Source organism: Colobus angolensis, unplaced genomic scaffold (assembly GCF_000951035.1).
Source record: "Colobus angolensis palliatus isolate OR3802 unplaced genomic scaffold, Cang.pa_1.0 Scaffold335, whole genome shotgun sequence".
Classification (NCBI taxonomy): domain Eukaryota; kingdom Metazoa; phylum Chordata; class Mammalia; order Primates; family Cercopithecidae; genus Colobus; species Colobus angolensis.
The window spans coordinates 1,396,250-1,409,399 of record NW_012116655.1 but is presented as its reverse complement, the minus strand read 5'-3'; the positions used below and the strand labels follow the sequence as shown (position 1 = coordinate 1,409,399).

Sequence of the window (13,150 nt, the reverse complement as noted above, 5' to 3'; positions counted from 1 at the left end):
AAAAAAAAAAAAAAATTAAGGCTGGCCAGGCACTTCCCCTATAGCACCCCCTTCATCCTCCTGCTCTGATGGCGAACAACTACCCCCACTGAAAAAATTAAGACAGAATTTGTATACCATCAAATTTGCCATTTTAAAGTGTACAATCAGTGGCTTTTAGCACATCACAAGCTTGTGCAGCCACGGCGACTATCTAATTGGAGACCATTTTTATCACCAAACAGAAACCCTGTCTCATCAGCAGTCACTCCCCAACCCCTCTCCTCAGCCCCGGGCAACTGCCCATCTCCTTTCTGTCTCTATGGATTTGCCTATTCTGGACATTTCATATTAATGAAATCATACAACACGTGGTCTTTTGTGCCTGGCTTCTTGCACTTGGCTTCGTGTTTTCAGGGTTCACCATGTCCTGCCGTGCTGTGTATTAGACCTTCATTCCTCTTTAGGCGGAATGGACAGACCACATCTGTTACGCATTCATCAGGGAATGGGCATTTGGGTTGCTTCCACTTTCTGGCTATTGTGAATGACACTGCTGTGAACATTCACATCCACATGTTTGTACGGATGCTTTCTGTTTTCTTGGGTGTATACCTAGAAGAAGAATGGCTGGGTCACATGATAACTCTGTTTCATTTTTTGAGGACCTGCTGGACTGTGTTGCACAGCATCTGCCATTCACACTCCATTTTGCAGATGACAAAATGGAGTCTCTAAGATATTGTTCCCAGTCTCAGACCTGCACCTGGGAGCCGGTCTGACCAACTCCCAGGCCGGTGCTCCAAGCCCATGGGCCACACAGAGGCCCTAGGGCTGGCACTGCCCCTCTTCCTCACATACACTCTTAGATTTAGGAATCTCATAAAGTGACAAAGCTGCCAGGACTCTTAGGGGTCATCAGTGTCACTCTGACATTTACGGGGGGAGATGGGAACTTGGGGTGAGCTGGTGTCACTCCACCAGTCAGTGGCTGTCCTTCCTGTCCAGTGCCCAGATCTCAAAGAGGCCTAATGGAGGAAAGCAAGACCCCAGTACCTGCAAACTTGGTGCCACATATCCAAGGCTTACCTGCTCCTACTTGCCTCTGGAATCAAATGCAAACAGTGCCCTGGAGGCACGAGCAGGTGAGACCCTGCCAGCCCTCAGAGCACAGACAGAATGCCGGGCTACAAGTTGTTACTAAGCGGAAATGAACTGCATTGATTCAAGGAAGAAAACAAAACATTTGTGCATATTTCAAACATTTCAACATGAGATTCTGAAACCCAACTGTTCAGAAACCATGCAAGTGTTCAGAGACCATGCTTAGAGCATAGTCACCTGACATCACGCCCTGTGGATCATCTGGGCTGGGCTGGGCCTCATTCTATCTAGGAGAGTGCCATGGGGGCAAGGCTGTGCCACTCTGGGCCTCCGCCTCAAGAAGACCTGACAGCCTTGGTGTTTGCTCCCTTGGGCCTGAGCCACCACTCAAGAAGTCCAGCTGGAGAGTCCCAGTGGAGAGGGGCAGGCCCTGAGATCAACTGGAGGAGAAGCAAAACCTGAACATCCCAGAATCAGAGTCGAGCCTCCAATAGCTCCATCCCCAGCACCATCTGCATGAGAGACCCCAAGCAAGAGCAGCAGAAGACCCACCCAGCTGAGCCCTGCCTCCCCACAGAGCCACGCAAGGTCATAACATGAAGATAAGAATCTGGGGATGAGTGTCCAGATCCAGTGACAAGTGTCCTTATACAAGAAGAGAAGGGAGGAGACAAAGGTACGGGAAAGAAGCCATGTGGAAGAGGCAGAGATGGGAGTGATGAGGCCACAAGCCCAGGAGGCCTGGGGCAGCCGCCAGAAGCCGGAGAAGGCAGGGAAGAATCCTACCCTGGAGCTTTCAGAGGGAGCAGGGCTCTGCTGCTGCTTGGATCTCAGACTTCTGGGCTCCAGACCAGAAGACAGAGGATCAGTTTGTGTTGTTTTAAGAACCTAACATGTGTACACTGTCATAGCAGCCCCAGGAAGCACAGCCTATCCTAGGACAGAACCCATCCAGCCTGGGTGACAACCCCTTCAGTCCTGGGCAGGGTTCTGAATGCTCAGCAAACCCCAAGTCACTAAGGCCCCACAAGAGCCCTGTGAGGTCAGAGTCATTATGACCATTATAGGTGGGGACAGCAAGGCACGAGTAGCCCAGATGCACATAGGTTAATTCTGATGTCGCAATTTGTTCAATATTTAGATTTCAGCACCAGCGTTTTTTTCCTAACCTTATGTGCTTTGATGCATTCCAGAACCTTATTCCCAGAAGGGGTCACGGGCACCCCCAATGTCTGCAGGACACAGAGGCTGAGCAGTTCCATGGCTGACTACCTCCAGTTTTTTTTTTTTTTTTTTTTTTTTTTGAGACGGAGTCTTGCTCTGTCGCCCAGACTGGAGTGCAGTGGCTGGATCTCAGCTCACTGCAAGCTCCGCCTCCCGGGTTCACGCCATTCTCCTGCCTCAGCCTCCGGAGTAGCTGGGACTACAGGCGCCCGCCACCACCCCCGGCTAGTTTTTTGTATTTTTTAGTAGAGACGGGGTTTCACCGTGTTAGCCAGGATGGTCTCAATCTCCTGACCTCATGATCCGCCCGTCTCGGCCTCCCAAAGTGCTGGGATTACAGGCTTGAGCCACTGCGCCCGGCCTACCTCCAGTTCTTTTTTTTTTTTTTTTTGAGACAGAGTCTTGCTCTGTCGCCCAGGCTGGAGTACAGTGGTGCCATCTCGGCTTACTGCAAGCTCCACCTCCCGGGTTCATGCCATTTTCCTGCCTCAGCCTCCTGAGTTGCTGGGACTACAGGCACCCGCCACCACGCCCAGCTCATTTTTTGTATTTTTAATAGAGATGGGGTTTCACCTTGTTAGCCAGGATGGTCTTGATCTCCTGACCTCGTGATCCACCCACCTTGGCCTCCCAAAGTGCTGGGATTACAGACGTGAGCCACCACGCCCGGCCTCTCCCTCCAGTTCTAATCTCATGCCAATGCACTATCCCTCTGTCCCTTCCCAGGTCCTTGTCATCTCTGGTTCCTATTATTGCCAGAAATAGCCTCTCACAGGGCCCCTGCTGCCATCACCACCATCCAGAGGCAACAGGGCACTCTCCCCACAGCCGTGCTCTGACCCCTTCTCCCGTGGCTGCCCCTGTGCCCAGCAAGACATCAGCCTCCCAGTCTGGCACATGGGGCCCACTGTCATCTGGCATCTGGTCCCTCCTGGTGCCATCTCCAATCACCCCTGAATGCTTGCTCTTCCCAACTCAGTCCTCTGCAACCCCCACATTGGGGGACAGGGTCCTGCCCTTGGTGCTTTTCCTCCTTCTCTGCTGGACAGATGAGCAGCCCCACCCACTGGGGCAGGCTCCCTGGGCCACCTGTTCCCCTCAGGGAGGCGCAGACACTACATGCACCTGCCCCGGAGCCCGGGCAGGGAGCTCCTTGCATCGGCCTGGAGTTGTCACAACAGAACCCCACGCCAGACTCCTCTCCTGCTCAACATCTCAAGCCATTTTCAGTCCAGCTTGGGAGCCTGCCCTGCTCTCCCCATGAAGCCCCATGTGTGAGCAGCAGGGCCTTCTGTGCCCTCTTGGTGAGCATGTGGAGTGGTCAGTCTCCACCTTCAAAGCAGATCTGGGGTGGGGTCCTTCCTGCTTCCGTGGAGTGGCCACCACACTCCTGCAGGCTGGAAGCCTGAGAGGAAGAGATTTAGCCCAGTCTCCAGCACGGAGCCCCTCACAGCCTCCCAACAGCCCAGTTCGCTGCTCCTAGCAGCACCTGTATGTGCTGTTGCCTCTGCCTAGAACCCTGTCCCCACCGTGTGGCTTCAACATAGTTGCTTTTTGAATGAGCAGTTCCAGCGCACAGAGCACGTGCTCCCCTAAAAACGTATTCTCCCAAATCACCCTCACAGCAACTCTATGAAGGTGAACAACTCCAGTCTCACAGAACCAAGGTTCAGAGAGGGTCAGTAGCTTGCTCCAGGTCACACAGCTTGTGAGGGACATAACTAGGGGTCTGGCTCCATATTCCACACCCCCGCCCCAGCCTGCCCTAAAGGCTCCTCCTCCGGGAAGCCTTCCTTGTCCCCATGTCACCTGCAGCTGGGTTATGTGGCCCCCATGCACTGAAAGGAATGTGTCATCTGCGTGGCTTGTCCACTGCCTGGCCTTCCACAAGACGGTAAGCTCCATGGGTCTGGGACAGGAACTGCCTCATTCTCCCCACTACCCATGCACAGCAAGCCTGCCACAGTTCCAGGTTCAACTAAGGAGGGGCAGTTCTGAATGGGATGCAAGAGAAACCTGGAGTCAGGGTGAGACGGGGCCTGGCAGGATTGGAGATGGGGGACAGCAGATTTCGGGGAGCCCACGAAGAGGGCAGAGAACAGGTCAGCCCTTCCACCGTGTGCAGCTGGACAACTTGGTCGCATGGTGTCCTCTGCTCCCTGCCCTTAAATAGGTCCACCTCTGGGTCCCTCCCCTCGCCGTGTGGCTCTGTACTTCCTATTTGCAATCCACAGCAAGCTCCCCTCCTGCCCCACCAGCCCATGCAGGCATCAGAGGTCAGAACAGAACAGACCTTAGCCCTGGACCTCTGGAGAAACACAGGGCAGGGCAGTGCACAGCCACACAGCCACCAAAAGCCACACCATGGCACAAGTGTGGCAACTGATGCAGGGTGAGGCGTGGTAATGCCGACCCCACTGGCACCAACAGGTCCTCACACAGCCCCCAATGCTCACAGCCTGGGGCTCCATTCCTGGAGCCAAGATGAGGCTCCGAGGTTCTGCCCAGTGGCCTCTGGGAAGGGGGCTTGGCTGATGGTCACACACAATAAGTGGCTAACTTTGTCCCAGGGATGACAGTTCACCCTCAAGGAGCAATAGCCCTGTGGACGCCATTTTGGGTCATTTTGCTCTTGCAGAGGGGACAAACTTTGGAACCCCCAGACTGTGCTCAAATCCCAGCTCAGCCATGCACTCGCTGTGTGACTGTCAGCGAGTCACTCTAAATTTGAGACTGTCTCTCGATCTGTGAGGTGGGTAGGAATGACCCACGGGGAAATCTATTACATCAGAGGTGGGCAATGTTCCAGGTTTGCAGGAAGTTTCAAATGCATCACTGGATACAGGGAAGGTATGCAGGTGGCCAGACACCAGGGTGACAGGCATGGCCACTTGCATTGGTGGCTGGGCTCTTTAGCCCCTCTGTATCCACACCCCCTCCATGTGAATCTGCACATCCCCTCAGAAGAGGCTGTGCTAGATTAAAAATGGCCTTGAATTCACCATGACTACAAGTTTCCTCCCTCCCCCCACTTGCTCCTTCTACCAAGAGGTGGCGTCTGTTTCCCCTCTCCTGAATCTGCTGGCACTGTGAATGGAAAGAAATGCAGTGGCGGTGATGAAATGCAAGTTCCCAGCCTAGATGGCAAGAGGCCTGCGTGCTCCTGTCTGCTGCACTCCTGTATTATCATGAGATGGATGCACCTGGGCAGCCCACCGGACCCAGGACGGGGATGAGAGGCACATGGAGCAGAGCCAGCCTGGCATAGCTGAGCCCAGCCAAATCCCTGACTCTGGAGGAAGCCCACACCTCCACATTTGGGGATGGCTTATTAGGCAGCAGCAGCTAACTGGCAGGAGAGTAGGAGATGCCAGGCTAAGCAGGGACAACGGGGTGCTGGACAACCTCCATCATCAGGCACACAGGCTCTGCCCATGGGACCTTGGCCCTGAGGACTGGCCTCATGGAAATGAGGTTATCACAGGAAAGTCACTGCAAAGGAAAGGAACCAATCAGCCTCGAGACAAGCAGGCCTGCTGTCTCTCCAGGACAGGCTGAGAGCAGGGCAAACTCCATCGCTAGTGTTTATGGATCCACACAGCATCCCTCTTCCGTCCTTTCTGATGCCACAGAGCAGGGAAGGTGCACCAAGAGGTGGTTGCTGGGAGGACTAATTAGATCATTTCTGATGCCTGACACTTAGCAGATGCCCAGCTCAACAGGACCCTTCTTCCCATGTCCAAAGTGGCCATCTCCAGCCATAAGTTTTTTCATTTTCTTTTTTTCTTTTTTATTCTTTTTATTTTTATTTTTATTTATTTTATTTATTTATTTATTTTTTTTTTTTTTTTTGAGACACAGTCTCACTCTGTCCCTCAGGCTGGAGTGCAGTGGCACAATCTTGGCTTACTGCAACCTTCACCTCTTGGGTTCAAACCTTTCTCCTGCCTCAGCCTCCCAAGTAGCTGGGACTACAGGTGTGCACCACCGCATCCCGCTAATTTTTGTATTTTTGGTAGAGATAGGGTTTCCCCTTGTTGATCAGGCTGGTCTTGAACTCCTGACCACAAGTGATCCGCCTGCCTCTGCCTCCCAAAGTGGTGGGATTATAGGTATGAGTCACCATGCCCAGCCTTTTCTTTGCACAGTTTCTTTCCCTCTGGCAATGGCTAATGAACCACAAAAACTTTTTTAGTAATACCTTTCCCTTCTCATTCTTAGGAAGCTTCTTTTGCCTCTAAATGGAATCTGATGGATTCACAGTCAGATTCTACCAGAAGCACAAAGAAGAGCTGGTACAAATTTTACTGAAACTATTCCAAAAAATCAAGGAGGGATTCTTTTAACTCATTCTGGAAAGCCAGTTTCACTCTGGTACCAAAACCTGGCAAAGACACAACAACAAAAAAAAGAAAACTACAGGTCGATATCCCTGAGGAACATAGATGCAAGATGCAATTAGAGATTTAAATGTAAGACCCTAAACTGTAAGAATCTTAGAGAAATCCTGGAAAATATCATCCTGGACATTGGCCCTGGGAAAGAATTTATGACTAAGTCCTCAAAAGCAATTGCAACAAAAACAAAAATTGACAAGTGGGACCTAATTAAATGAAAGAGCTTCTGCACTGCAAAATAAACTATCAGTGTAAACAGGCAACCAACAGAATGGGAGAAAATGTTTGCAAACTATGCACCCAACAAAGGTTTCATATCCATGATCTATGAGGAAGTTAAACAATTCGAAAATCAAACAACAACCACATTAAAAAGTGGGCAAAAGACATGAACAGACACTTTTCAAAAGAAGACATGCAAGCAGCCAACAAACATGAAAAAATGTTCAACATCACTGATCATCAGAGAAATGCAAATGAAAACCACAATGAGGGACCACCTCACACCAGTAAGAATAGCTATTGTTAGAAAGTCAAAAAACAACAGATGATGGTGAGGCTACAGAGAAAAGGGAACACTTATACACTGTTGGTGGAATGTAAATTAGTTCAGCCACTGTAGAAAGCAGTTTGGAGATTTCTCAGAGAACTTAAAACAGAGTTACCATTCAGCACAGCAATCCCATTACTGGGTATATATCCAAAGGAAAATAAACCATTCTACCAAAAAGACACATACACACGTGTGTTCATCACAGCACTATTCACAATAGCAAAGACATGGAATCAATCTAGGTGCTCATCAATGGTGGATTGGATAAAGAAAATGTGGTACATATACACAATGAAATACTACACAGCCACAAAAAGAAAAAAAATCATGTTTTTTGCAGCAACATGCATGCAGCTGGAGACCATTATCCTAAGTGAATTAACGCAGAAACAGAAAATACCACATGTTCTCACTTAAAAGTGAAATGTTAAGCACTGCATACAGATGGAACAACAGACACTGGGGCCTACTAGAAGGGGGAGGTAGGGAGGGGGTAAGGGCTGAAAAACTACCTACTGGGTGCTATGCTCACCGCCTGGGTGACAAGACCATTTGTACCCCAAACCTCAGCATCAAGCAACATACCCATGTAACAAACCTATACATGTACCCCCAGATCTGAAATAAAAGTTGAAATTATAAATAAAATAATAATAGAAATAAATGGAGTCTGCAGCATTGGTGGAGGGCAGGTGGTGGCTCTGCTCAGGTGCTCACACACGTGGGTCTGCTGCTTACTCATGCCTGTGCTTCAAGAACTGGCGCAGGCTCGGCAGCCTCCAGTCAGTACAAGGCTCTTCCTCACATGGCAGGTCCTTTCTCCTGCTTTCTTCTTGTCCACAGACTTCTGGAAATGTTGTGTACATTGTTTTTTATCCTGGGATGACCTCCCTGGCTTCTGCCCATTTGCCTGGACTCTGGGCTTCGTGCATAGTTGACTCTCCTGTTCTAGGCCTGGCATCAGGCCTCCTACCCTCTCTGACCCTGCGTGACACCATGCAGACTGGCCTGGGGTTGCTTACCTGGACTTGCTTCTGAGCCTCTGTGCTCCGATCCTTGGTACCTTCCCGAGTTGTCTGAATTGTTTTCAACTTCTCCACTCCGCTGTCTCCTGAGCTCTGGTGGGAGGTTCACTGGGCTCCTGAGCTTGTTCTCACAGAAGTATGCACATTGCTTAGGGTGCTGTCCACAGATGGAGGCACAGCTGATGCAGTCCCTCAGGAGATGGTCATAGAACCTGCCTTGCTCCTTGCGGCAGTTGAGTGACCCTGGGAGACAGAAGTGCGTAATACTGCTGGGTAACAGACTAGCAGGAGTTGTAGGTTTGACCACAAAGGACATCAAAGTTAAAAAAAATTATGGTAAAATTCCAGCAAGCAATTCCAGAGTAAGCCAAGTACTTTTACAATATACACATTGAAGACTGTGCATTGTCCTCTAAGTACCATTTTAGCTGCATTGCATTTTGATGTGTATTATTTTTCCTCTACCTAGTTCAAAATGTACTTATTTTTCATTATTATTTCTTCTTTGACCAATGGGTTATTTACAAGTGCATTTCTTAGTTTCCAAACATATGAAGATTTTCAGTTATCATTTAAAATTGAGATCTAGATTACATTGTTACATAAGACCTTTACTTGCATTTTTCAAGCCTCATCAAGGAGAAATATATTTCAAATTAGCATAAGGAATGAAGGGGAAAAGCCAGAATCCTCTTTGACAAGTTGGGGCGGGGGTTGGAAGGAAGGTGGAAAAGTTCACATGAATAGTGTTTCTTCTCTCTTAATACTAAATAAGTATTACAGCAGCTTACACAAGTATCAGTGTCAAGGCCCAGAAGCCAAGGAAACTAAAGCTCAATCACACTTGCCTTAAGAGAGCACAGTGGACCCAACTTTGAATGCATAAAGAAATCTATTTGGAACAATCAATTATCTTATCTAAAGCCTCAGAATATTTCTTTCTAATTTTTTTTTTTCCTTGAGATGGAGTTTCGCTCTTGTTGCCCAGTGAAGTGCGGCTAATTTTTGTATTTTTAGTAGAGATGGGTTTTTGCCATGTTGGCCAGGCTGGTCGTGAACTCCTGACCTCAGGTGATCTGCCTGCCTCGGCCTCCCAAAGTGCTGGGATTATAGGCAGCATGAACCACTGCGTCTGGTCTAGCTTCAGAATATTTCTACATGAAAGTTTTTACGTGAAAAAGGCAAGTTTCCTTTGTCTTTAGAATAAGGTATTTATGTGAAAATGTGGCTCACACATATATTTTAAGGACACATTTCAGAGGCAGTGCAGGATAGTGGATAAGAACCCAAATTTCAGAACCAAATTTCAATTGGGGTCATCCTCGGCTGTACCACTTGCAGGCAGTGTGGTCTTAACCTTTCCGGACCTCAGTTTCCTCATTTCCAACATAGGGAAAATAACAGTACTGACTGCTTCTTAGGGTTGTTGGCAGAGTTGTAGGACCCAACACAGTGCCTGGTGCATACTAAATTCTCACTTAATGGAAGGTTTGAGTAGAATATTCATTTGAGCCTCTTCACAAAGCAAACACACACCCGTTCTTGTGTCTTTGACAGAGTAAAGGAAGGAACTAAAAGATCACGGAATTGGGACCTTGGGGAAAACTCAGATGGCCCACATGGGGCCAGTGACCTCCCCTGTTCTGGCCCTGCCCTATGCCCAGGGCTCCCCTGAACCGCACAGAAACTGACACCTCCACTCTGTGTCACACAGGGTTAGTCCAGCATTGGTGTCCTTGGGGCTTTCTGTGACCTCTTCCCCTGTTGCAGGTGGTGCCTGAGCACCCCAGACCACTGACCCTCCCTGCCTGACCTCACACCCTATCCAGCCACCCCACCCCAGTTCTCAGTCCTCCCTACTGTGTTTCCCACCTCTGCACCTCTGCGCATACTGCCCTCTTTTCCAGACATCCATCTGGTTTCCCCATTCTGTGGCCTCTTAACAATCCGCCTCTGATGGTGCTTCCTGTAGGGACACCTCCCCACCCTACAGCCCTTCAGCTGAAGGCGGTCTCTCCCAACTGCGGCTTTCTACCTTGACACATAGTCATTTCTCCCATTAGATGACACTGTCTTTGAAGGGCCATGCCAGATTCCTGTTTCCATAGGGCTGGAGCACTCCATCTATGTTTGTGGGATGAACCAATGAATGTTCTAATTCATTAGTGGGTAGTGGTTCAGGTCATGATTTAGGAGTGGGAGTCCTGGGTTCAAACCAGGATGTCACTGTGACATCTCCACTTTTAAACTGGGTGATCTTGGGTAAGTCACTCATCCTTTCTGAGTTCCCCTCAACAAGTATTCATGAAGGACTTACTATGTGTCAGGCACTGTGCTAGGCTCAAGTCAGACATGGTTCCTCCCCCCAGGGAGCTCCCAGCCTAGTGGTTGAGTCAGACATAAAACACATACACACGAAAGAACAAAACAGCAAATTGTGGTAAGTTCTATCAAGGAAAAGAACAGGTTATGAAAAAGAACAGCAAGCAATGAATAGTTTTCAAGACAATCAGGGAAAACTGAATATGGCCTGAGTATTAGATGATGTCAATAAAGCATTGCTAGTAGTGACAGGATATTTGGGTTATGTTTTACAGGTCTTCGTGGTCCAGTATCTGCAGGTAAAATTATATGAGATCTTGGCTGTGCTTTAAAATACACAAGGCAGGCTAGGCGCAGTGGCTCACACCTGTAATCCCAGCACTTTGGGAGGCTGAGGTGGGTGGATCACCTAAGGTCACATGGAGAAACCCTACCTCCACTAAAAATACAAAATTAGCTGGGCATGGTGGCACATGCCTGTAATCCCAGCTACTTGGGAGGCTGAGGAGGGAGAATCACTTGAACCCAGGAGGCAGAGGTCGCAGTGAGCCGAGATCGCACCATTGCACTCCAGCCTGAGCAAAAAGAGCGAAACTTCATCTCAAAAAAAATAAAAAATAAAAAATAAATTAAATTAAATTAAATTCACTAGCCAAAAAAATTGGTTGGGAAAATACAAGGCAGAATTTAAACAATTTGTGAAGCTGGTGATGGGTGCAGAGGGCGTCATTGTGCTATCCTGTCTGTGTACATGTGTGATAAGTTCTGTAATAACAAGTTTCAAAAGAATGTAACAACAGACAGTGACAAGGGAGGGCCTAGTTCTACTGGGTGATCAGAGGAGACCCCTGATGTTTGGGCTGAGACCTGAACGTCGAGTAGGAGGGAGCTGAGGGAAGATGATAGAGGGAATGCATTCCAGGCAGCGGGAACAGCATGTGCAAAGGACCTGAGACAGGAAAGAATGTACTATGTTTGAGACACTGAAAGAAAGTTGTGTGACCAAAGCAGGAAGGTGGAGGGGTAAGAGGTGCCACACTGTACATCTCCTCCTGCCACCCTTTCCTCAGCCACCTGACTGTGGGGCCAGAGGGTGCTCTAGGGAGGAAGGAGGAGGGTGATTGCACCGTCCCCTGGGCTCAGGCCCCAGAACTCACTGCAGAACGTTGCACAGGTGCGCTGGCTCTGATGGTTGCAAATGGCTTTGCAGGACATGCAGGTGCCCAGCAGGGGATCCCAGTACTGCTCTTCGGGGCAGGATCTCATAGCCACCCCTGTCCACAGGCCCTGTGGAGCTGAGAGACCAGGAGAGTGAGGGCAGCTGGCAGGCGGCCACAGCCCAGCCTCTTGTCCCTGATGGGAACCCAGACAGCCTCTCCTGCCCACATTCCCACATACAACCTTTCTGTCTCAGGAGCAGAGAGGGCAGACAAAGCTGGCTTCCAACCCCCACTGCACTTGCTGGAGGCTTGGGGCAGCCACTTCCCCTCTCCAGCCTCAGTTTCCCCATCTGCACATGGTTGTTTTCAGGTCCTTTGCTCTCTGACATCAGCAGTACCCTGCTGGGCCCTAATCCCTGCCCTCCTTAATGTGCCACGCCTCTCCCTGCCACAGGGTCTTTGCACATGCTGTTCCCTCACATGACGTGCCCTTCTCCCCAGCCCCTGCCCCTCAGCTGCTTATTCCTTCTCAGACTGAGACCTCTGTTTAACCTGATCTCCCAGGGAAGGCTTTCTGACTCACCCCCAGACTAGGACGCGGCGGTCCTTCTTCCACACACTCGCACTGCCCTTTATTTGTTGCTGTGGCCACTTTCCTTATTTGATGCTGGCTCCTACACTAACTGTGAGCACCATCTGGCAGGGGCTGTGCCTAATTTTTCTTGTTAATTGCTGAGTCCTCAGAACCTAGAGAGTACTTCGGACATAGTACATGCTCATGAAATGAATGATTTCTTTAAAAGCAGACCAAGTCAGGGCCTAGCACACAGCAAGAACCAAGAAATGTCAATTTCCTTTCCATTTTCTTTTTTAACTGAAGTATAAAACAACCACAATGATGTGTGTGTGTGTAAGGTGCGCAAAAAGCTGAAGAATACAGCTTGGTGACATTTGATGTATGTATACACCTGTGTCATTACAGCCCACATTGAGATGTAGAATATTTCCTGCACCCCTGAAGACTCCCTGGGGTCCCCTCCCACCCAATGCCCACTCCTAGAGGCAGCTACTGTTCTGTTGTTACCCCCATAGGCTAATATTGCCCCTTCTGGAACTTCCATGTCTGGTTTCGTCCCTTTTGAGTCTTCCACTGTGTGCAAGCATCACCTTCTCTATCCTTTCTGATTTCATGACATTTGTTTCCCCCAATAACTTCTCCTTAAAAATGTTTAAAAGCAGCCGGGCACGGTGGCTCATGCCTGTAATCCCAGCACTTTGGGAGGCCAAGGCAGGCGGATCACGAGGTCAGGAGATCGAGACCATCCTGGTTAACACGGTGAAACCCCGTCTCTACTAAAAAATACAAAAAACTAGCCGGGCGAGGTG

At 49.4% G+C, this 13,150-nt stretch overlaps 1 protein-coding gene across 3 annotated transcripts in view; it reads right to left on the bottom strand.

Moving 5' to 3' along the window:
* LOC105518992 (tumor necrosis factor receptor superfamily member 13B) overlaps positions 1-13,150 on the bottom strand; it is a 32,654-nt gene that overhangs the window by 2,470 nt on the left and 17,034 nt on the right. For 2 of the 3 annotated variants that reach the window (XM_011952162.1, XM_011952160.1), the window contains exons 2-3: positions 11,762-11,899; positions 8,280-8,525 (exon numbers count right to left, since the gene is read on the bottom strand). In XM_011952162.1, the coding sequence (XP_011807552.1) occupies positions 8,280-8,525; positions 11,762-11,899 (384 nt within the window). The remainder of the gene's footprint in view (positions 1-8,279; positions 8,526-11,761; positions 11,900-13,150) is intronic. The other variant, XM_011952161.1, reaches the window with a different exon arrangement.